General features: G+C 43.7%; 1 protein-coding gene across 1 annotated transcript; it reads right to left on the bottom strand.

The window, feature by feature from the left end:
• Window positions 1-1,433: 1,433 nt before the first annotated feature.
• On the bottom strand, window positions 1,434-10,769 carry LOC107282683 (proline-rich transmembrane protein 2-like). Its single transcript, XM_015810496.1, has 3 exons — window positions 10,188-10,769; window positions 8,113-8,245; window positions 1,434-1,528 (listed from the first exon to the last, which is right to left on the bottom strand). Exons 1-3 carry the CDS (start codon window positions 10,767-10,769, stop codon window positions 1,434-1,436), a joined length of 810 nt encoding a protein of 269 aa, XP_015665982.1.
• Between the last annotated feature and the right edge of the window lie 14,231 nt (window positions 10,770-25,000).

Here is a 25,000-nt window from a genome sequence, read left to right as displayed (position 1 = left end):
ACTCTCACGGCCTCCAGACACCGGGTCATCACGTCAAGGGCATCGTTGGGGTCGCCCGGGGTGGATATGTACAGCTGAGTGTCGTCAGCGTACTGATGGAAATCCACCCCAAAGCCACGAATGATCTCCCCCAGCGGCTTCACATAAATATTGAACAGAAGTGGAGAGAGGACCGACCCCTGTGGGACCCCACAAGCTAACTCACACTGATACAGGGAGAACCTGCAAAAACCTGCATTAAAGATTAATTCCTCTCTGTAATGTTCTGTATAGGCACTGCACTTATTAAGATGGACTCAAAGGTCCACTAAAGCACACAAAGTAACCTAAGAGGTGTATACAAACTCAATGCAGTCATGCTTAATGCTAAGTAGGGCTGGGCAATGTGATAATTGGGCAACAGAACTTCCAGATGGCTCCCTTAAGATCCACCAACTCCTTGCCTTGCTTAGAAGACACAATAAAAAATAGGAAGCTGGATACTGTAAAAGACCGAGTTGATATATTTAGTTGGAGTCCTGCTGTTGAACCTCACCGAAGTGCTCAATTTATCCTCTGGAAATTATTGGTTTGTGACTATTGTGTCCATCATTTTGTAATGTGGCTGGAGCTGTTTCCAAGATTTCTACAGCAGGCTCCCTTTTTGGTTCCATATGTTATTTTATGCTCTGTGTCTGCATTGAGACATTGGCTCGTGAGGACAATGTTTTCCAAATCTTGGCTGCATCTGTTAGTTGTATTATAATTGCTGAGGGTTGCTCATTTCTCCTGGGGTCTTATTTAAAATTTCTGCTCCAGTAATTCCAGCCACCCGTCTAAAAATGCCTGGGTGATGTAGAAGCCAAAATTGTCAGTACCCGAGGCTATGTAATTGCTGGCTATGACTCATAGAAACAGAATAATGTGAGAAATAAACACATCTGCTTTAACAAGAGTGTTCTTTTTTTTCCATTTTCATTGTGGATTTTAAAAGGCTGTGAATTTTCACATGGTGACGTCACATGGCTTGGACGTCCCCCAATTTTCTCAGAAGAATCACTTGACACCACTTCATGCATCTGAGTTTATTTTACTCGATTCATGCGTTGATACAAAAGTCTGTAGCAGTTTATAATTTGATCATGTCCACTCTCCCACCCACCCACTACCTTTATACAAACTGGTACTAAGATTTATAATATTTTGTGAGCCCACCCAACCTGCGAAAGGAATAGAATTCTGAATTATCACCAAAAGGGTTGATTGGCCCCAGATTCAAGACCAATCTATCCCTTCCCTGTTTTGATTGGAATCCTTTTAATTGTTGAGAACAAATCATGTCAAAAGAACCAAATGGGACATGTAATGAAATAAACAGCAGCATCTACAAAATTGTAATTAAACCTGTTGGTCAGGTTTTCACTCATAACTATATTTGATGAGCAGCTTAGAGCTCAGCCTTCTCTTAACTGGATGATATCCAGATGTGTTGGGCATTCAATAGTCATGTCTCTTGTCTTCAGGTGATGGGAATTGTAGCTGAGCACTTCTATGGAGACACCAATTTGGGAAGAGCGGATTTAGATAACAAACTGGATGCTGTTTTAGAATAATGGCACGATTTGTTTCTCATAGACAGGAAACTCATTGTCCACATATACCCAGGAAGAGAGAGGACTAAATGGCTAATGTATTCTGCTTTGGCCCCTCAACTTTGCACCATCAGAAGCACAATAAATTCTCGACAAAGCAGGAAATTAATTTACATCTTACACTTTGGTGGAGGGGGGGGAGGAAGGAATAAAAAAAAAGTCTCCCCTGTTCTTTCCCCATAAAAAAGCCTAAATTCTCCTCCCCAAATAGGGTATTAAAGCAAAGTTTTATCAGTTAGCATCCAAAACATTGCCCACCCCAATATGAAAACATCTATCGAGCAGCATGTCAAAGATATAGGTTATGTGATTTTCATTCAATAACTGATATGTGTAAACATAAAACCCCTTACAAACCAGCCTTTCCTTCAGTCTAGGTCCTTCTTTCCTTCCTCTCTTCCCATGGCACTCTAAACACCTCTTTCTTTACCTCTTCACCCAAATTCTACTTGTTACACACTTCAGTAATCTGCATTTTCTCTCTACTAAGACCGCCCTTGTAGCTATTTAAATGAATACGATCAAGGAGCACTTTTCCTTTAGCAGATAGATGGGAGGATAGCAACCAAAGTTGCCCGTCTAAATAATATTTTGGCCTCATATCTTCAGATTTAAGATTTAAGTCAACTAACAAGTCACCTTGTGTAAGAAATCTAGGATTTGGGGACTGACTTCCTGCTCCAGAGGAGGAATTGGTTATTCCATTCCCCTTCTTGGCAACAGAATAATTTCCCTTTAAATTTAGACAGGATTTGGCCTAGCAAAGCCCAGTTTACTGACAGTTGCTGGTTCTCATATTCTTCCATTGAGGTTGGTCTGTTCTGAACTCTAAACAGCCCTATATCTATAAAATTTAGATATATGTCTGTGTGAAATCTAAATTTCTTGAACTCATCCGATTCTTTCCTGACCCACCATCGCTACTGGTACCCACAACCCTGCATCCCCCTCAGATGAACCTCTTTCCATTCTGATTGACTCCAGATCGCCTCCTAGCAGCTCCATCAATTGCCTGTTCCCCAAATGGACCCATGTTTGAATGCTATGATCTTGTCTTAAATCTCACTCCCTAACACAGTCTTTCTCAAGCCTGGATACGTGGACTTCAAGTCCCAGAATTCCCCAGCCAGCTTGGCTGGCTGGGGAATTCTGGGAGTTGAAGTCCACATGTCAAAAGGTTGCCAGGCTTGAGAAATTCACTGCCCTAACACCTCTCTCTCTCTCTCTCTCTCTCTCTCTCTCTCTCTCTCTCTCTCCCCTTCCAAGATCCTGATTTCCCTCCCTGCCCCAAATATAAGCATATAAAAACATGCAGACAGAATACTTGCATTTCAACATCAAAATACAACAACTCTGGGCCTCACCCTGCCAGCCGTCCCCTTCAGCCTCCTAGAAATTAACGGTCCCCAAGGAGAAGGCTCCTTCTACCAAAACTGCCCTCCCACCTGCATCATGCATCCATCAAGGGAAAAGGCCATTTTGGTTTTCCTTGGTTTAATTGGGCAGGACGGTTGGCAGGGGGCCAGAGGCTTGTACATCGTGCAGATGGGATTAATAGTGGAAGGAGTTTCAGACCTTCCCCTTAAATAATGCCCCATGCTGTCTCCCAAGTATAAATTATAAAGGAGGCTGTCATGAGGCTGCCAGTGTCCCCCACCCACCCCACCCCGTCCCCTTTGTGTAACAGTCTGCAGGAAAATCAAAGCCAGGAGGGGGGAAAGAAAAGAAATAAAACTCACATTGTGCTGGGTGTAAATTTAGTGTCTGCTACACACAACTTCTTTGCTGGTGTCCTTCCCTCACCCTGTTCTCCCCCCTGCCATCCCCGCCCCCGCCCCCAAGTAGATTCTGTCCAATCACATACATGGTTGTTTATCTGACCCTTTTCAAGATGTCTTTCTTTCTGGCTTGCATGGAGCATTTGGCCTCTCAAGAATACATTTCTCAGCAAAGCATCATCGTTCAACCTGTCTCTCCCTGTGCTGCTGCGTCACATCTAGTGAGCCCGCTGGGCAGATGTGCTTCCCTCTCTGGCTGGTGTGATTTCCTCTCTATCCAAGGAGGGGTCTGTATCATCCCAGCTTCCTTTCCTTCTCCGAGGATAGTCAGGATAGCCGTGTTCCCCCTGTCTTGGTTTTTAAACTGAATCTTGTGCAAACTTTCATCTATCCTAGGCTTCCCCCCCTTTTTTCCCCCTTAGAAAATGTCTTGCTTTTTTGCTTGTTAGTACTAGGTGGTATTATCCCATCCCTTCTTGTCTTGACTCTTACACTGTGGATAATGTTGACTAGGATCTGTACACTTCCAATAACAGGGGGTGCCTTGTTTTGTTTTTAATAGCACAGTTCTGACCGCAGATTAGAATTATAGGCTTCCTGTGTCCAGCAGAGAAGAAATAATATAATATATACAGGGTGGAAACATATATTCCTCTCTTATCACATCTTCACTCCTGTATATATCTGTATAAACACATTCATGCTTCACTCACACATCTTCTTGGTCCCTGCTTCAATTCTGATCCTCACAACGTGGAGGGTTTTTATTCTTCATGGTGAGGGTGAAGGTGTTCAGTACAGTAACTCCTCTGTTGTGTGTGTGAGAGAGTGTGTGCATATGTGTGTGTGTGTGTGTGTGTGTGTGTGTGTCCTTCCTCTCTCTGCCTTTTCTGCCTTTCAAAGCAACTGAGCAAAAAAATTCATAATCTCTTATTTGACCAAAGAAAAGGATTGAACAAGAAGAGATATTGAACTTCAGTTTCCTCAACTGGACTCCTCCAGATATTTTTGCCCACAACTCCCATGAAGTCCAACCAGTGTGCACATGGCCTTGGGTAAGAATTGTGGTGGGTTTGGACTTAGATATGTGAAAGATACCCTGTTTAACATAACTGCCTTTGATGGCAGATGCTTCACAAAGATTTAAGGGGGTAGCAATCACTGTGTACAATATGCTGGACAACCAAACCATGAATGCTGTGCAGCCTGTCCTGTCCTCTTTAAGTTATTTTTCCCTCCTCAACTACAATGGGATACTTAAATCTGTTTTTGCACATAAATATTTTATCTTTTGTTTCAGGTAGCACAATATCTTGGAACTGTCTTTCCCCACAATTTCTTGGCACGTTCCACAACTCACCCTATATAGCCACCCTGAATTCCTGCTACATTCATACCCCAGCTGTCTCTCATGTCTGCTAAATATTTGGGTTTCTCTAAGTAGTGTTTGGCCAAGATTCATCTCTTCCCACAGCCTGACTCTGAGGCTAATATGTCGATTCACCAATTAAAAGACGCTGCACAAATTCATGCTTTGCAATCCTATTTTTCTGGCTGCAGCTGGTCCTTTAAAAAGGGGGAAAAATGGTCTTTGTCTTTTCATGCTCTCAGTTTCTAAATGGGATGCCTGCTAACACCCCCCCCCCTTACTTCTACTACAACCTTCATTTCATTCATTCCAACACAGGGGTTGTCTTCAAACTTGGCCCTTTTATGACTTGTGGACTTCAACTCCCAGAATTCCTGAGCCAGCTGTATTGGCTGAGGAATTCTGGGAGTTGAAGTCTACAAGTCATAAAAGGGCCAAGTTTGAAGACCCCTGTTCCAACGTTCTCATTTTAAGCATTGCAATCTCACTTTTTTCTGTAGGATTCCCAAAACAGGTAGTTCATGTCCTCCACTAGCTCTGTTGCCAAATTCTTCCAACTTCTTTTGCTGTCATTTCATTCTGGTGTGTTGGACCTGTAACATTTTTCTCCGTAAAGCCCATTCTGCCAATCACCTCCTTCTTTTGCTCTGTTGGGCTTTCCCGCCCTCCTTTTTTTTTCATCTTCACTTTCACACCAGTTTCCACCATACATTTTTGATCTTCTTGTGATTCAAGCTGTTGACTCTCTGTTGGTTGAATTGATTCCTTCAGCTAATTTCATCCATTCCATTGTCATTTCTTTTCCGCCGGTTGATTGACAGGATGGTGTGTTTGGTTATACAAGCATTTCTGGATGTCTTATAGGTGTGCAACCACACCTATAAGAATTATATTCCACCTGGATACCACACCTTTGGAGTATGGTAAGTTGCTCTAAGTTGTTCCATCATTGCCAGTTTCTAAACCAATTCATGGCTCTGAGCCCACTCCTTCTCATCGCTGTCTGTTGTCTTTTGTAAACACCACAGAGGAGAGATCAGTTTTCCTCTTTTCCAAGGCTCGTTCTTTTCCTTTGTTCCCAGCAAAAACGTGTAAACATGCTCCCCCCCTATCTTCATAGGGGCCGTGGGGGGGAAAAAGAGCTTTTCTCCAGAAGCTTATTGTAAACATGGAACATTGAAAGAGTTTTATTTGCTGTTGAAATTTGGCAGTCGATGGAAGATGGGCAGACAGGTCATTGGTTGAACAGATGGATGGATGGATGGATGGATGAAAAGAAAATGAGAGAGAAAGAGAGAGACTGTGGGAGAGAACATGGGAAACCTGTTCCTCCTTTTTCCTTCTTTCTCCATTGGATGGGGGGGGTGTTGGTTCCAGTTTTTGGGGGGAGGAATTGAACTCCCTACAGTGAGAGAGAAAATATTTGACCACATTGCAAGCTGTTTCTTCAGTTTTCCTTCATTTGTGTTCCTTTGACCTCTCTCTCTCTCTCTCTCTCTCTCTCTCTCTCTCTCTCTCTCTCTCTCTCTCTCTCTTTCTATTGTTTCCATCCTTGTGCTCTTGCTTTGTATGGTTCTGGGATGCAGAGGAGGCAGGTGGGATGAGAAGGGATGGGGGCACTGTAGTCATACGGGTCCCCTGCTCCAAAGATGGAAAATTTGAGGCTAGGGGTGCAGTAGCAGCCAAGGGCTGCCTTCACTGAAACACTGGGAAGGAGAAAGGTTTGAGGGAACGAGGGCAAAGGAATCGAGGAGGGGAAGACGAACACAGGAAAAAAGAGCAAAACAAGGGATTTATTTACTATTTGTTAAGAAACATGAGGGATTAATATCTCAGATGTGCTCAATTCACCCTCCCTATCCCTGGCATTCATTGGAACCTGAAGCATGCAGGAGCAGACCATTAGGAAAAGCAAGGGGGAGATTCATTATGTTATTTCAAGGAAAGGTGTAAAATTCAGGTGTGTGCAGGAATTAAAAAAGTCAAAACGACAGTTGTGACCATGTGATCAAAGCCCCACCCTCTTTTTACACAGATTGCACAAGTGATATATAGAAAGATTTGGTCTAGTGCAGGGGTAGGCAACCTTGGCTCTTTTATGACTCATGGACTTCAACTCCCAGAATTCCTGAGCCAGCCATGCTGAGGGGAAAGGGAGAGTTTCCAAGCTGAGCCATGCTGGCTCAGGAATTCTGGGAGTTGAAGTCCATGAGTCATAAAAGAGCCAAGGTTGCCTACTCCTGGTCTAGTGATTAAGGCACCAGGCTAGAAATCAAGAGATGATGAGTTCTAATCCTCCCTTAGCATGAAAGCTGGCTGGGTGACCTGAGGCCAATCACTCTCTCTTAGCCCACCCCACCCCACCAGGTTGTTGTTGTGGGGAAATTAAGAGGAAGGAATACTGTGTGTGTATACCACCTTGAGTTATGTATAAAAGTAATAACGGTGGCAAATTAATAAATAGATCAGGTGTGGCTTTGATGCCCTGATTGCAATTTTGACTTTTTTTTACTATCATCAGCAGTAAAGATCTTAGGCTGGGGCTTTATCTATTATAATTAATATTGATAATTATATCTTATCTGGTTACCTCAAAGTCTCACAACGCTCCGGTTGGCTCATAGGCATCCTCACAAAAAAAGACTGACCCCCCCAAAGGAGCTTTTTTGGCGCAGGTTTTAATAAGAATGCTGATTTCCATGAGCCAGACTTTGCACTGTAGATGTGGGCTGCTTCTCTGTCAGTGATCTTTTGGGTCATAATTATGTAACTTCTTGCCACAACCAGTCTCTTTAATGTATTATAATTATTATTATTATAGCAGTTTATTTCTCTTGGGGGAACATTAGCAGCCATTAATGGTTGCAGCACAATCAGCACAGTACCTCATCTGGCTTTGTCCTCCCCAGTGGGGTCTTCTCCACAGAGTATCAATGTAGACTCCATTTTAAGAAAAGGAAGTCTTTATTCTGAAATCATCTTCTGAAGTAGTCCAAAACAGTGCTCCTCAACCAAGAAGGATGAACTTCAACTCCCAGAATTCTCAAGCCAGGACGCTGGCTGAGGAATTCTGGGAGTTGAAGTCCACACATCTTAAAATTGCTGAGATTGGGAATCACTGGTCAAAAATCTAAGCATCACAACTCTCTAGAGCAGTGGTCTTCAAACTTGGCCCTTTTATGACTTGTGGACTTCAACTCCCAGAATTCCTCAGCCAGCGTTCCTGACTGAGGAATTCTGGGAGTTGAAGTCCACAAGTCATAAAAGGGCCAAGTTTGAAGACCCCTGCTCTAGAGAAATCCTCCCATCAAGCGGTGCTGTCTTGTCCACTCACCTCCAAAATTGATGGCACAAGAGGCCACAATGATGAGCAAGCCCCCGACCAGGGCCACGACACTCAGCAGCTTTGCTACCCGTCCCAAGCGCCGAGCCCCATCAATGTCTCCCTGCTGAAAGCTGTTACGGGACTGAAGAGGGAGGAAAAAGAAAAATGTTGTTAAAAATATAAGAGCTCACCTGAGCATCTCAACCATTTCCACTGCTTAAATCGAAACACACACATCACTGACATTGCGGTGGTTAGTGGGCACTCAAAGCACAACATTGGCAATCCTGGCTGAATCGCTTCAACTCTGCCAGCGGAAAATGGATCAAGCCATTAAGAATGTTCTTAACAATGATTCAAGTTCAAGCCTAGGATTTCCCTAAGATATTAGAGCACCCAAAGGAAATAAAATTGCTCTGGTGATCTCGCTTCCTAACAAAGAGCTGGTAGTCCTTGACTTACCAGCTTACAAGTGAGCCAAAAGTTTCCATTGCTAATCAAGACAGTTGCTAAATGCGTTTTACTCCATTTTATGAACTTTCCTGTCACCATTGTTAAGTGAATCACTGCAGCTGTTAAGTTAGTAACATGATTGTTAAGTAAATCTGACTTCCCTGTCCACTTTGCTTGTCAGGAGGTCACAAAATGTGATCCCGTGACCCCTGGGCATTTTAACTGTCATAAATACATGCCAGTTGCCAAGCATCCAGATTTTAATCATGTGATTGTGGGGATATTGAAAGGGTCATAAGTGTGAAAACAGTCATACAGTAAGCCTTTGCAACTTTGAACGTAACTAAATGAATTATTTGTAAGTTGATTGTAAGTAAGTATTGGAGATGGCAGTGGAAGGGGGGCAGGCTTTCTTCCTGCCCCTACTGATTATTCTAATTAAAAACAAATTGAAAGCTTTTTTTCAAGCTCTTATTGAAAGACTGCAAAGGCCATGTTTGATTTAGAGACCCACAAGAAGGAGAAGCTGAGATATTAACAGTTAGACAGCTTCTCAATCGGGCATGAAAATCATCCACCCATCCCCACTGCTGGGGTATCCGAAAAGTCAGGATGGCAGCATGAACCATGCAATCAAACATATCCCCTCTTGATGTGCATTAACTGCATGATTGTGACTCCACTTTAACTTTTTGCCCCCCTCCCCTCAGATCCTTGCCCACTAAGCTGAATTTGTTTGCACGATAGATTTTTTTTTCATTTGTGCATATGCGCACAAATATACAGATTAGCATGTGCAAATTTTACACAAGCCACAGCATTGTACTGTCCTTTCTTTTGGACAAAGCAAGTAGGATCTATTTCTCCCCTGGCACAAGGTGCCAAAAATGGAAATCGAAGAGAATACAGGCAGTCCTTGACTTACTGCCACAATTGGGATCAGAATTTCTGTTTGTTAAGCAAGGCAGTTGTTAAGTGAGTTGAGACCGATTTTAGGACCTATTTTGCCACACTTCTTAAGCAAATCACTGCAGTTGTTAAGGGAATTTAGCTTTCCCCATTGACTTCATTTGTCAGAAAGGTCACAAATGGCAAAGTCACCTGACCCCGGGAAACTCCAATTGTTGAAAACACACGCTGATTGCCAAGTGCCTGAATTTTGATCACATGACGTGGGGAAGCTGTGACAGTCATAAATGTGAGGACCAGTTGCAATTAACTTATTTCAATGCTGTTGTAACTGCGAATGGTCACTGAACAAATGGTTGTAAGTTGAGGACTGCCTGTGCCTTTGGCTCAGGGTTGAACTGTGGATCCTTGCTGCTCTCTGAGCTTGGTTGTTTGTTGGCAGACATTTCCTTACTCAACTAGGCAACATCATCAGTGTGAGGGGGAGTGGAGTTTGCTTCCTGTTTATATACAGTAGCTTGTCCTGCCTGTTCCATTCCTGCATTGAGTAAGTGTACCGTTCTTCTTTTGTCTCGTGGGGATGAAGTGTTGGGTGCAGAAGTAGGCAGGCTGGGTGGAAAAGGTACATGCAAAGCAGCATTCAATCATGCCGGGGAAAGCGTTTTACAGGCTCCGCATAGCCGGTGGTTCTTTTAATTGCCCAACCCCGCCTTGGCACTTACCATGACCGAGTACACGAAGGCCACAATGTTGATCGGCCAGATGGGGCAAAAGCAGGACAGAGCAGCCATGAATATGTAGTCTCTGGGTTTCGCCCCAGCCTCCCCAGCTGCCGATCCAGTTGCTGAGGCCTGCCGACTCAGACTGGCCCGCGGAGATGCTACTGTGCCCGCAAGATGCACCTGAGAGCCGGACAAGCTGCCCCTCGCAACCGCCCGCGGGCCTCCATTGATGCTGTTCTGGGGCTTCAGGTCGTTCAGCGATGCTGACTTGGACCGTGCCGGGGGGCTGCCAGGAGGGGCTGGGTTGGTTCCTAATTCCTCAGCTGAGCCGGCCCTCAGCCCCAAGGGATCCCCATTCAGTTGTGGTCCCCCCACAGTCTCCTCTTCAATGGTGACGGTCACCAGCATGGATGACGGAGGGGCTTCTGGTGCTGGGGGGCTACGAGGTGGGGATTCCAGCTGTGCTTGTTGCTCCGGCTTTGCCTCTGGCTCAGTTTTTGGCTCCGGCTCTTTCTTCTCTCCTTCATCTTGCTTTGTCTCTGGCTCTGGAGGAGCCTCGTTCTTCTCCACATCATCTGACATGATAGGCAAGGATCTGGGGAGAATTAGAGGAGGCTTGAATTCAATAACATCAAACTAGGGGATACCTTGGATTGCATCAACCCCACAGCCTGCTCTCTATGTCTGAATTGCCATGAGGGAAACAGGAAATAATAGAGACGCTCTTTCCATGTCTTTCAACCCGAGGCTCCAAGATCTTCAAGGAGACCTTTAGAATTCTTAAAATGATAATTTGGGGATAAGAACTTGGACATGGAAATGGCTATTGGCTGAGAAATGTCTGCAGTCCTCCCACAATGGATGAATGGCTGCAAATGTTGACGGAGTTAGCAGAGATGGCTAAATTGACGGCTTTGGTTAAAGAAAAGAACACAATTAATTTTGTTTCTACTAAGAAACCTCTGCTGGACTTTGTGCTTGAGCTAGAAAAAAAATGAAACTTTGATTTTGGGTTCCGCTGATTGGATAGATTTCTTGATATAGAAACGGCTAGCATATAATACGGTATTATATAAAAGTAAAAAGTCAAGGTGTGATTACCTTATTCTACTGTGCCCAAAGGAGTCAGAAGTCAATCCTTTTTTTCCCCTCCTTTACCCAACACTTTTTTCTTTCCCCTTTTCTTCCCCTATTTTCACATTATCTTCGTTTTCTTTGTTTCTCTGTATTTTGTATTTTGATTAACTAAAAAAAATTGCCAGGAAGGAACATTGTCTCCTCTGCATGTGATGGGTTTTCGAGGGCAGGAGTGAAGGTAAATTAAAACCCGCTGGTGAAAGTCAACATGAGGGTTTGACGTCTGTTTTTCAGAAATAATAACAAGACAAGAGAATGTTTACAGCAGCAATATATGCTGCTGAAATGAAGAAGGATGTGAGGTTTATTCAATTCCAGTACTTGAAACAACATTTATGACTTCCAAATTTCCATCTTGTGCTGGTACACACATACACATAAACACACAAAATTACAGAAGGTGCAAGTTTTCATCCTTCCTCTATTTTCTGCAGAGTAATATGATTAAGCTTTCATATGAGGTACATTTTGGATGGAAATTTGCATTTTAGAAATAATGGCTTTTATTATGTTTAGAATAATAAATCCAGAACTGGCGTTAGATCTTAGTTGCTTTTTAAAATTGCCTTTCATTTTTCCATAGTACTTAAATTTGGGGGGTGGGAAAACCCATCATCCTATTGATCAGATATTGATATACTGACATTTTACGTATGCATATTAAATCTAAATTCATTTAGATTTCATTTCTATAATAAATATACAAATTATAAATAAATAATAAATGTTTAGTAAGGCATAGATTGTATACATATTACTTAGAGATTCTGCAGAATACCCTTCCTTTGCACAAAGCTTTCTCACACTTTGAATTGATTTTTTTTTTCAAATAACAATTAAACTGAAGAGTTATAGCTAACATAAAGATGAAACATGAAGATCCAGCCCAAGGACACCTTACCACCAACACAGCCTCACACAGATAGTCCTTGACATGACCACAATTGAGCCCAACATTTATGTTGCTATATAAGATATTTTTTTAATTCTGCCCCTTTTTACGACCCTTCTTGCCACAGTTGTTAAGTGAATCACTGCATCTGTTAAGATAGTATCACGGTTGTTAAGTGAACCTGGCTTCTCCATTGACTTTGCTTATCAGAAGGTCACAAAAGGTGATCACACGACCCCAGGACACTGCAACCGTCACAAATATAAGACAGTTATCAAGTATAGGATTTTGATCACTTGGCCATGGAGATACTGCAATGGTCATAGGTATAAAACCGGTTATAAGTCATTTTTTTCAGTGCCGGTCACTAAACAAACTGTTGTAAGTCAAGGACTACCTGTATCCCCATCCACCATCTTTTACCTCATTCTGAGGTGTTGAGGGGCAGCCTGAAAGACGGTGGGAAGAACAGTGATGAATTCCAGGCATCAGATGAAACCTGACCCATTGTGATTGCCATCTGGAAGAAGATCAACTCTGAGATTTATATGTAGTAGCTAATCTGAAACTGAACAGAATTTCAAACTGTCAGCTTAACTTTTAAGGTTGACTTGAGAGGGCTTATGCTGGCTAAGCTTATGCTTATGCTGGCTAACATAATTTAAGCTAAGTATGCCAACATTAATCCAATGAAGAGTTGAATAATAGGTGAGAGGAAGGAAAACAAAGAGGAATTTCATGTTTGGGAGACAAGATTTAATAATTAAAAAAAAACTCCCTCGTGTTGAGATGCACACCTGGTGACTTCATGAATGTCTCTACTGTTGGTCTAGGGCTCTAGGCCAGAGGTGGAGAACTATGCCCCTTTATCGTGGACTTCAACTCCCAGAATTCGGGAATTTTGGGAGTTGAAGTTCACGTCACAAACTGGCCATAGTTCCCCACCTTGGGTCTAGGCAAATTTACAAGGCTACCTGATGACATCCAACTAGGACAAGGGTCTTCAAACTTGGCCCTTTTATGACTTGTGGACTTCAACTCCCAGAATTCCTCAGCCAGCGTGCCTGGCTGAGGAATTCTGGGAATTGAAGTCCACAAGTCATAAAAGGGCCAAGTTTGAAGACCCCTATACTAGGATAAGCGGTCCTAACCTGTGCTGGCAGAGTCAAAGAACTTCAACCACTGGGATCCAGAAAAAGAGCTTTCTCCACTGTAGCACCCGCCCTTTGGAACATCCTGCCCTCTGGGATGAGATCTGCTCCTTACTCCTAGCCTTCCACAAGGGCCTGAAGATCTGCCTCTGCCAGTTAGCCTGACAACCCAATGGGAAAATTCTACACTGGAGGTGGCCGCTTTTATTATTGTAAGATGCCTAGAGTAGCCTCATGGTGAAATAAGCAGCAAATAAATTTAACAAATAGAGGAAAACAAATAAATCTATAAAAGTGAGTTACTGCTATTTTTCTCTCAGATGGTGGGTTTTTTAAAAAAAATTTAACCAACTTATCTGCTTTGCAGGGCAACGCAATGGCTCAGTGGTTAAGATGCTGGACTTGTTGGCTGGATGGCCAACAGTTTGGGTTCGAGACTCAAGACCAAGTGCCACGCAACAGAATCAAGGCCCATCTTCATCTAGCTTCTGCCCACCTAGCAGTTTGAAAGCATGCAAATGCAAGTAGATAAATAAGTACCACTTCAGTGGGAAGGAAGTTCCGCTATTTCATGCTGGCCACATGACCACAAAAACATCTTCGGTAACAGCACTGTTTGAATGGCTTTGAAACAGAGATGAGTGCCACCCCTTATAGTCAGCAATGATTAGTGGAGTAAAATCCGCAGGGACTCCTTTCCTTTCCTATAATAATAATAATAATAGTAATAATAATAATAATAATAGTAGTAGTAGTAGTAGTAGTAGTAGTAGTAATAGTAGTAGTAGTAAAGTTGGAAGGGACCTTGGAGGTCATCTAGTCCAGACCCCTTCAGGCAGGAAACCTTATACCATTTCGGACAAATGGCTGTCCAGTCTCTTCTTAAAAACTTCCAGAGTTGGAGCATTCATCGCTTCTGGAGGCAGGTTGTTCCACTGGTTAATTGTTTTAACTGTCAGGAAGTTTCTCCTTAGTTCTAGGTTGCTTCTCTCCTTCATTAGTTTCCATCCATTGCTTCTTGTCCTGCCTTCAGGTGCTTTGGAAAATAGCTTGACTCCCTCTTCTTTGTGGCAGCCCCTGAGATATCGGAACACTGCTATAATGTCCCCCCTCGTCCTTCTCTTCATTAAACTAGACATACCCAATTCCAGCAACCGTTCCTCATATGTTTTAGCCTCCAGTCCCCTAATCATCTTTGTTGCTCTTCTCTGTACTCTTTCTAGAATCTTTTTTACATCGTGGTGACCAAAACTGAATGCAGTATTCCAAATGTGGCCTTACTAAGGCATTGTAAAGTGGTATTAATACTTCACATGATCTTGATTTTATCCCTCTGTTAATGCAGCCTAGCACTATGTTGGCTTTTTTGGCAGCTGCAGCACACTGCTGGCTCATATTTAGGTGATTGTCCACTAGGACTCCAAGATCGCTCTCATAGTTACTCCTCCTTTCCTTTCCTTTCCTTTCCTTTCCTTTCCTTTCCATCTTATTTGCAACCCTGGGATTTCTTAATGATTCCCCATTCAAATATTAACCAGGTTGTGCTTGCTTTTGGAGGTCAGAAGGATTTGATAATGTCTAAATGTCAAACTTTGGATGCATTCAAAATTAATGTTTGAATACAAGCTATCATAAAGCCCTCCATCCTTACAATATGTTTAGGCATATGCAAAGTAAAGGAAAACTGTTAAGAAATAATATACTAAGACTTTTTTTAAAAAAAGATTATTTTAATTTTAAAAACTTACATCAGTGGTGGCGAACCTATGGCACGGGTGCCAGAGGTGGCACTCAGAGCCCTCCCTGTGGGCACACGTGCCGTTGCCCCAGCCTTGCGTCCCCCCACGATCCCCTCCTCTCCAGCAGCCCCCCTGAAGGAGAGTCGCCCCTGAGCATGGCCCACACGGAGCAGCGCAGCCAAGGACATGGCAGCCAGGCAGCGTAGACAAGACTCTGCCCTCACACCCCATCATGCAGTTGATACTGCAGGGCGTGGACAGAGGGTGTGGCTGCCATAGCACTGCTGGGCTGCCTGGGCGATCTGCGGCGGGCCCTGGAGGTGGTGAGTGGTCCTGTGGACAGGCAGGGCGGGGGATGGGGGAGCAGAGCGGGGACGGGCAGGGGGGTGGAGCAGGGGCGGGGCCAGTTTTTGGACACTCAGTCTCTAAAAGGTTCGCCATCACTGACTTACATCATTCCTTCTCATCTCTGACATCCTGATATTTGGGCTTATAGCTTCTACCATTGTCAGTTAACGTGAAACTTTGGCAAGACCAGGCTGGGGAAGAAACTATTATAGTAATTCATAGTTCACAGGAACTGTTGTGGTCCAAGGATCAATAATTAGACAATACCCACACACACACACACACACACACACGCACACAACCTACATTTTCATTTTGGAATGCAGACCTAATATCAAGCTTATAGCACCAGAGATTTGGCTTATAGCACCAAAACTGATTCTTAAACTGATTTTTATCTTACATAAAATTTATACCCTCTTGCATTAATGCTGAGGATACAAAAGAGTTGTGGGCACTCATGGAGAGGAGGGAGCCCCAACTCTGTTAAATTCTTAAGGCCTTCAATTCCTACTGCTTCCTTTCCAGGTTCAAGACTTTTGCATCCCCCTTTCTGTGCAGGCACGAAACTGGGAAGAGAAAGCTGATGTGGACCTTTCTGTCAGGTTCGATGGGCAGGGATTCATCTTAAGACCCAACTCCCTGCTCCGTGGCCATTCCTGATACGCATTTAAAAACAGGTTTGAGGCATTCACATGTGCCCTTCTTAGGCATGTTAAAGATGCAATTTGTTTCTTAAACTGGCCTTGCATTACGACTTGCCTTGCTTGGTGTGAGCAAGTTTGGCTGATGCTCATCTGCCATGCAGACTGCTATAATTCCTGCATTGGTGTCTTCCAGATTGGAGGCTTGTAATGCACTTTTTATGGAGCTAAAGGCAGTTCAGGAACTTCATCTAGGGTAGAGTGTGGCAGGCTAATGGAAGCAATTTAATGGTCTCGCCCATCATCCATTTGAGAAGTCTGCATAAATTGCTGATTAGTTTCTCAGCTCAGTTTAATACTGGATCCTCCCTATTAACTCTGTAATTGCTAGAGTTCAAATGATCCATGGAAAAAATATCCTTCTGCAATAAAGTAATTTTCCCCTCCCACCCCACCCTGCCTCTTCAGATCCTACAAAGTGGTTTGATTAATTTCCAGTAGAAGTAAATGTTTTTCATTGGAAGGACAGATTTACCAGAAACTCTTTAGATGGTACAACTAGCTTTTTTCTCCAAATGTCTTTTCAAAAATGAGTTAAGAATTTGCAGAACGTGACCCTCCTTATCGCTTCTTAATTCTTGTTAGCCCTGTTCTTGATACATGATTGCCAATTTTCCATCTTTATATCTACTTAATATTTCATTATTGGTACATGCGTTTTGTTTTTCAAATAATAAAACCATCTGAAGTTTTATAAACACTTTAGGCAGCTATTAAATAAAGAAATATAAACAAGATATAACTGTTGGGATATTTTCCCCAAGAACTGCCAGACATTAAGCTTACAGCACCAAAACTGATTCTTATCTTACATAAAATAGTTAACTGTAAATCAAGATTAGGAGCTATGATTCAGAGGAATATGTGGAAGTTCAACAGTACATATTATTAATTGTACATAAATTGTGTTTTCATTCAGTAACTCAAAATAATAGTCACCCAGTCTCTAAGCATATTCAGTCCAAGGGATAAATGAGACATCAGTTCACCTTTCAGTGCAAATTTAGTTTCAAACCAAAATGCGAAGAAAACTTGTTTGTAAAAAAATTGCTGTTGTACAGTTTTAAAGACGTCAAAATGTATAAATAAAAGGAAAGAGTTCATAAAATGGTACTGATAAAAATGATATAGAGACATATATTATGCAAGAAAAGGATTCCTTGAAAAAGTATGCCTAAGGCAAAATTGTGTTAAAAAAACTGCAGATTAGAAAAAAAAACGAGACTATGCCCCTTCAGGTTTTTCTAAGCTCAAAGTGGTCTAGAAGTGGGGCACAAATAAACAATTGAAAATGAGAAGCAAACAGGAATAAAATTGGATGGATTTAGCCATCCTTGCCAAATCTACTTAGCTTGAGATTGCCTTGTAAATCTATTGCAGAATATATTAATTCAAAAGAGATGAACTCATTGAGTCAAATAACCAACAATGCAAAACATCTGGAATCTGGTACATTTTTTTCTGACTAAAAATTGTATGAAAAGGTATAAGCTTCATCCAAAATTTAGATATATTTTTAACCCCACCTTTATTATTCTTTTTTATAAATAACTCAAGGTGCTGAGTATATCTAATACTCCTTCCTCCTTCTCCTTGCTCCACAACAACAACCCTATGAGGTGGGTAGGGCTGAAAAAGAGTGACTGGTCCAAAATCACCCAACCGGCTTTCATGCCTAAGGCGGGACTAGAACTCTCAGTCTCTGGTGATTGGCCCGAAGTCATCCAGTCAGCTTTCATGCATTAGGCAGGAGTAGAACTCACTATGTCCCAGTTTCTAGCCAGGTGCCTTAACCACTAGAGCAAACGGGCTCTTTTATTATTCATTTAGCCCAGTGGTGGCGAATCTATGGCACGCGTGCCAGAGGCGGCACTCAGAGCCCTCTCTGTTGGCACGTGTGCCACTGCCGCCAGCAGCAGGTCCATCAGGCCACCACCGCCACCTGGAGCAGGAGCCCCGCCCAGCACAAAGGAGGCAAAGCGGCCAACTAGGAAGCTAAGTAGAGGTGGTAGAGCAGAGATCACCAACTATTGTCGATTGGTGGACTAGAAGAAAAGGGAGGGGGAGCATTTTACATGCGTGCACGCGCACATGGGGCTGCGAGCATCGACGCACTGCAAATGGGGCGGGGCTAGTGCCTGCATGATACTCACTAGCCCTGCCCCGTTCTTATGTGGTGCAGCACCTTGTATCTGCAACCCCTGGTGCGGTGGTGGCCATTTTTGCGCCTTGCAGCATGGTGGCCCATTTTTGTGCCCCTGGTTTTTGCGTGCCAGAGGCAGGACTCAGAGGAGCCTCCCTGCCCTCCCCCCGAGGGCACCTCAATGCTGATGCGGCCCTGGCACTTTGCAATAAATAAGTGGGGTTTGGGTTGCTGTTTGGGCACTCGGTCTCTAAAAGGTTCGCCATCACTGATTTAGCCTTTTAATATGTGTTAATTGAAAAAGGTACTATTGGATTCCAATTTTTTTGCCCCCACAACTCTTCTTTCAAGATCCATAATAGGGGGTGTAGCAAAGATTGAATCAGATAATCAGGAATTATAAAGGGCAATACACCTAATCAAAACAGAGAGGGAAAGTGTTACAGAGCCATAGCTCACTCGGCAAGAGATGAGGAATACAAATCAGATGTTGATCCAATACAGAATACATGAACTGCAAGTTAACAATGACTTCTGGAGGGATGAGGCTGTTACAGGCTGCTGTTAATGTCATCTTTAAGTCATCTTAAATTCAGAATTTAGTTTAAATACTAGACTTAGCTAGGTTTGGTTAACCACGGCGTATTACATTGTCTAGGTTTGCACAAGATGCTAAGTCATAAATAGTGCCTTGCAAACCACAATTGCTCATGAACAAAATACATTCCACAAAATAAAACATCCTATGGCTTAATGCAGCATGTGGCCCAAAACTCTCTCAGCTAATGTGAGAGAGTTTTGACACATCCTGTTCAATCCCTCTGGATGCCAAAAAAAATTCCACTTGGAAATTCTGAATGCTGCAGTCCGCACACATCTAGAGGATGCCAAGATAGGGAAAGGCTGTATACACACCTACCTGGAAATGAATCCAACAGAACTCAGTCATGTTTATTTCTGAATTCAACATTAGAAAAGTAATCTTGTCAACGAGTATGTGCTCCTGTATTTACAACGTGGTATTTTATGCTTTATCTCCGTATGCATACATGCACACCCTTTTATAAACAGGCTAGAAAAATAACAATTATTGTTACAGCAAGTAATTATAGCATATGTCTCCAGATGGCACACTCCCATTTTTTTCTGACATGCTATATAATTAACATACAATCACCAACTTCTGATGCTGGCACATGAATGCCGTAACTGATTTTCTGATGGACACAATTCTCCCTTAGAGAAAACCCTCAGATAGGGAAATCCCTTGTGCATAAAAAGGCATACTGACTTACCGATAGTCTTATGAGCAGCCTATGAGCAGCGTCACCAGCACATACAAAACAAGTGCTAACCCTTTATTTTGTATTAATTAGCTGGCACACATTTGTGGCACATGGCCTGGTGGTACAAATGTCTCTTTCCATTATTTACACACATTCATAGAAAAGAAACATCTGATTTGATTCTCTAAACTTTTTGATTGCTCATCAAAAGGCAAAAGAGTAATCCCAAGGAAAAAAAATATTTGCCAGTGCCTCCATCTTCGTCTGACAAAGATGACTGGGGAATTCTGGGAGTTGAAATCCATGCATCTTAAAAGTTGCTGAGGCTGAAAAGCACTTCAGGATAAAAGGCATGCCCAGCCCCAAATCTTGGTATTTTTAATCATCTTCTCTCTTTTAATCTGATGCCGTTCTATATATTTTGAATTCATCTGTTTTATTCTCTGAGGCAACCATAACTCAAGCTTGCAAAGAGATTCCTAACAATAAAGCAACATTATTTCATAGAAAGAATTAAAAGCGGATGGAATTTCAGCAGGTCTCTCTCTTACACAAGGAATAGAAAATATCTGAGTACTAAGTTATGCAAGTTTTCTAAAACCAGATTAATTTTTATCATGTGGGATGGAGAACAGGTGCTAGAGTCATTTATCACAGGAAAAGCACAGCTTCTCCTTATTACAAAAAACACCTGATACAAAGATGGGACTTATGGTCCTCAATATCTTCTCCCCCACTCACATTCTCTTTTGGCTGGGTTGGTTGGGGCTGGTGCGAGTCCAACCTGTGTACATGCTTTCCATTCTAAGCAGATGCCCTTTTCTCTACTCCTCCACTGACTGGAAGCCTTCTTGTCTAAAGAGGATTGAATGGCTTGTACTTCTCTTTATGGATATATTTCCAATAACCATCTTGATTTTCTGTTTCCTCTGTCTTGACCTCTGTCTTCTCTCTCAACCAGCCCCATAACCATTGCCTGGGGATCGTACATATCTCAGATCACTCAACATCATCCAAGCACCCAAATCGCTTGAATCGGCGGTTTCCCTTCTCCCTCACACTCCCCATCTGCCCTTGAAGGTGAACTCACTTCCACAAACCCTTTGCTTACACGCGTTTCTTCTCCGCCATTCAACCCTCTCCCAGATCTGGCTTTTACCATGGACAGCTCCTTAGGAACCTCTTACTTTCCGCCGCCAATCCCCGCCGCCCGGCTTCCTCTGCTCTTCTTTCTGCTCAACCTCGTGGCTACTCACTCTCCCCTCCAAGTTGATCCCTCACTCCCTCCTCCGATCTACAGGCCATTCGCTACCCTCCCCACTTTGCTGCCTTCAGAAAGCCCTGATGTCACCCTACCCCTCTCTGCTCTATACACGCGACTAAGCGTGCATAGGATCCTTGCTTTGCTCCGTGTCCCAGCCTTCGCTTTCTCCCTTTTCAAGGTAGGGTACGTTTTCTGGAAGACCCATAACTCAGTCAAAAGCCTTCATTGCCGAGCCCTCTCTTCATCTGTTTCCAACTTCATCGCACACCCTCTTCCCGCAACCCTAGTTCACACCCATCTTGGAGCAAAGAGGGCCAAAACCCTTTCCCCCCCCCCCAGCCATTTCGCCGGGCAGGCGGGCAGGCGGGCGGGCGGGCGGCGCGCGCACACACACATGCAGCCGAATCGCCTCTCGTTGCCGATGTCTCCTCGCCTCCACCAACCCGCCACTTTCCTCTTTCGGCTCCTTCCTCCCACGCACTCCCCCCGCCCTTATACCTGCTGCTCAGTCTTCCCGGTCTCCAGAGGGAACCTCAGCCAAGGATGGGATCCACGCCCACCCAGCATTCCTGACTGCCCCCGCCCTTATTTCGCATCCCGACACATTCCTACAGCCTAATGCCCCCAGGAGCAGGACGCCCCTTCATCTACCACCGATCGCCGCACTCCTCTCACCCACACCCAGCTCACTTCGGTCTTTTGGGTCTCCCCCGCCCGCTTGCCGCAGCAACAACCGGTCTCCCGTTATAGAGATGAAAGAGGTTTGGGGCGTCGGGTGTGTGTGTGGAAGAAAGGCTGGACCCAAGCAACGTCTCCCGTTCTCCTACCTGCGCTTCTGGCTACGTCCGGTTGGCAGAAGGTGTTGAGGTGGGGTGAACAGAGCGCTAGAAGGTTGGATGCCCCCCCTTACTCACACATCACACCCCTCCCTCTTACTGCTGTAACCCTCCGTTCTCCCCTTCCATGGACAAGAGGCTACTGTAGATGGAAAAAATGCAGCCTCCGCCCCCCTTCCCTCCCTCCCCCCCACACCCACTCCTCTTACATGCTCGCTCGGCAGCTTTGTCTGCAAGGACGCCCCTTCCCCTCCCTTTGCACTGGTGCGCGTCAAATGGTCTCATCGACCCTGCTTCTTCAATGCAAGCTGTGGGGGGAGTAGTTGTGGTTTGAGTTTTATGAAGAATCAGCTGATCTGGCAGGGGCAAGAGATTAGTAGAGATGGTGCTGTTGCTGGAAAGTCCCATATATTCCCGGATTCTTTTCCATCTGTCTTTCCTTGCCAATGATAAAAACTTCACATTGACAAGCTACAAGTGCAGAGCATCAAAGAACTAGAGTCCTAGAACAATTGACACCATTTCCTCTGGGACTGCCCAGTGCAAACCAAAACCTGGCCAAATTAGCAAGAACTGAAAGCCCCATCAAGGGTGCAAAACTGAAATACCATCCTAGGAAAGATGGGAGAAACCAGACTAATTATGTTTCGGATCCAAATGAGCTCAGCAAGCTGATGCGGGAGTTTGATGCAGAAAATGTTTTCGGGGAATCCTGCTTCCTCAGGAGAAAATTATATAAAATCTCTCGGTTCCAGTCTTTCATCAATTATTTATAAGCTGCCCAGGCTGCTGCAGGAGGGAGGACGAAAAGAGCCCACAAATTAACTCTAACCACAGCAGAGCTCCAGTGCAGCATTTAATGGCTTGCCAGGGCACAGCAACTGCATCACACCACAATTTCTGGCTCCAAAACATTCAGAATTGCTCTTTCTCCTATAAAGAAGGCTATACCCACTAAGCCATAACCCAGAAAGCAGCCCCATGAGTAATTGGAAGAAATAAGGAAGTGGTTTAGGAACTCACTTAGAATGGAGATATGCAACCTGATGTTTGATCCATCACACATTTTAAATACATATGAAAGGTCCCAAGATAATATGATGATAAAAGGAGGTGCAAGAGAAGCCAGGAACTAGGATACTTCCCCCCCCCCACAAAGTGATACCAAAATAATCTGACAATAAATAGACACAAGTGTGAATTTTTTCCCTTCAATTGTTTTACTAAAATCTTTTGCTGCTGAGACACAGATCCAGAAAGGGCTCACAGAAGAGGAAAGAATGGGGAGGGGGAGGGGCTTATAAGAGAAGGAACAGGGAGATATAGGTGGACACAGCTTCATTACATTTGTGTTAACAACAAAAAAACCCACAAAGGAGGGTTATTTTAAATGTCAGGGGATTTTTTTTTAATATATATAATACAAAAAAGCGAGAGACTCTAACCCCGAACTGTGGGGGTTGCATGCAACAAGGGAGGTGTTCAGCAGGTGGGGCATCAATGCTTGGTGCGAAGGGCTGATGCACTTGGAACACGAATCACAAGAGAAGCTGAGGAAATGGAGCATTAAAAGACACCATGGAAGAATGAGGCGCTGGGCAAGGAGGGGAATTCAGAGCAGATTCTCAGCACGGAAATGGAGAACACTCCACACTGAAGCCATGGAGAAAGAAGTACAGCCCTTCTCCATCTCATCTCACTGCAGCCCCCACAACCCCAGCCATGAGCACAAGGCACCCAACATGCCATGAAATCCCAACCTGCACCCCCTTCTAACTTCTCTGTAGGTTCCCCAAGTTTTGTCAATCCCTCAACCAACCCATTATTTCTAACTCAGTACTTCTTCTCCTGCAATGTTGCTTATACTACATCCCACAACTATTCCAGTCTTCAATCCCCCTTGGTCTGTGAGTTGAGCTTACTAAGTCATTCTGCCTCATTGTCTCACTCTTTTTGTGTAGTTCATTTGGGGGCAACAGGGGGCATTGCTGGAATAAGCAAGATCTACTTTGATAAAGATTATCATTATTTGGCTTAGACCATGGACAACAGAAATGAATGTATTTCCAGGACTGTTCTGAGAGCCACAAGTTAACAGTAATAGAGTAAGGGAGTCAATAAAATGAGGGTACTCTCAAAATCCACAAAGTCCTTTCATGGCCCTCTGAATAAGAATTGCTTCATTGGCTGAGCAGATGCTTTCCCAGCTCCACTATTTTATGAGCACAGGCAGGGGAAGAGAATGAATGAAACTGCCATTACATTAGAAACCCATATATGGCCAATGACTATCCATCTGGGCTTGAAGGCTCCAGCTGCCAATGAGGGAGAGGGACGGGACTGGGAGGGTTGGCTTCTGTCTCCCCACTCCCAGAAATCACCAGGGCTGTGTGGGGAGGGCTTGGCTCACAACCGAAGCTCCCTCCATGGGCAGCACCGTGACGGCGGCTGGAGGTGGAGCTGAGACGGCTGCAGCGAGGGGGCAGACCTCACCCGTACCTGTGGAGGAAGAGAAATAGAAAGTCAGAATGTTCATATCCAAACTCTTACTATTATTAGCCCAAGCTTTCAACTTGCTTCCTACATCCTCTTATTACCTTAAACTAGTTCAGGTTTAATAATCTGGTTTAATGAGGTAAAGAAGAGATGCAGCTGTCCCTTCTCCAAAATACCCTATTTAGCCACAGACTGGAAGAATTTCTCTCTAAAAAGCTGAACAGATTAAGTATTTTAAGTCTGTGTGTGCTAATTAAATAGGCTGGCACTAACTGTTAAGCCTCCTCCCGAAGACAATATGGAAACTCAGTTATCGCTTAAATGCCTGGATTAGGAAACTGTAGAGTACAATATAAAATAAAATGGATCTGTCCAGGATGCATAATGCAAGCAACCATCTGTAAAGACAAAAAGAAGCTAAAACACTTACCAATGGATTTGTATCTGCTGATAACATAAAGATATTTGTTGATATCCCCAACCCTCCTGGTTTTAACATTAAAAAAAACACCAAAATCCCGTAGAAAAATATTCAGATAAATACAACACTCAATGGACTGTGTATGGCTTTTTAAAAACTAGAGCTCAAATCCTGAAGATGAACCTGCAGGAAGATCAGTCAAATCACACTAGTCAGATACTGCTATACGCAGCACTTTAAACTGGCAAAGAGATGCTAAGTTAGGATGCAGCTGCCCCAGGGAGCTGGGATTCTCCCTTTTCTCACTGAACATATAAGGATGCCTAAACAACCCTAGGGGAAAAATGGGCCTCCCCTCCCCCTTCCCAGGACAGAAGGAAGCGGCTCTTGCCTGGT

This window comes from Protobothrops mucrosquamatus, unplaced genomic scaffold (genome assembly GCF_001527695.2).
Source record: "Protobothrops mucrosquamatus isolate PMUCROS unplaced genomic scaffold, P.Mucros_1.0 scaffold11, whole genome shotgun sequence".
In the NCBI taxonomy this organism is placed as follows: domain Eukaryota; kingdom Metazoa; phylum Chordata; class Lepidosauria; order Squamata; family Viperidae; genus Protobothrops; species Protobothrops mucrosquamatus.
Note: the sequence above shows the minus strand (reverse complement) of the source record. Positions and strands in the feature narration are given on the sequence as shown.

Excerpts from the sequence above, each read along its gene's own strand:
- LOC107282683 (XM_015810496.1), bottom strand. The coding sequence starts at position 10,769 with ATGTCAGATGATGTGGAGAAGAACGAGGCTCCTCCAGAGCCAGAGACA. Across the intron at positions 8,246-10,187 it reads CCTTCGTGTACTCGGTCATG|TCCCGTAACAGCTTTCAGCA; the intron begins GTAAGTGCCAAG and ends CTCCCTCTTCAG. Across the intron at positions 1,529-8,112 it reads TTGTGCCATCAATTTTGGAG|AAGTGCTCAGCTACAATTCC; the intron begins GTGAGTGGACAA and ends GTGTCTCCATAG.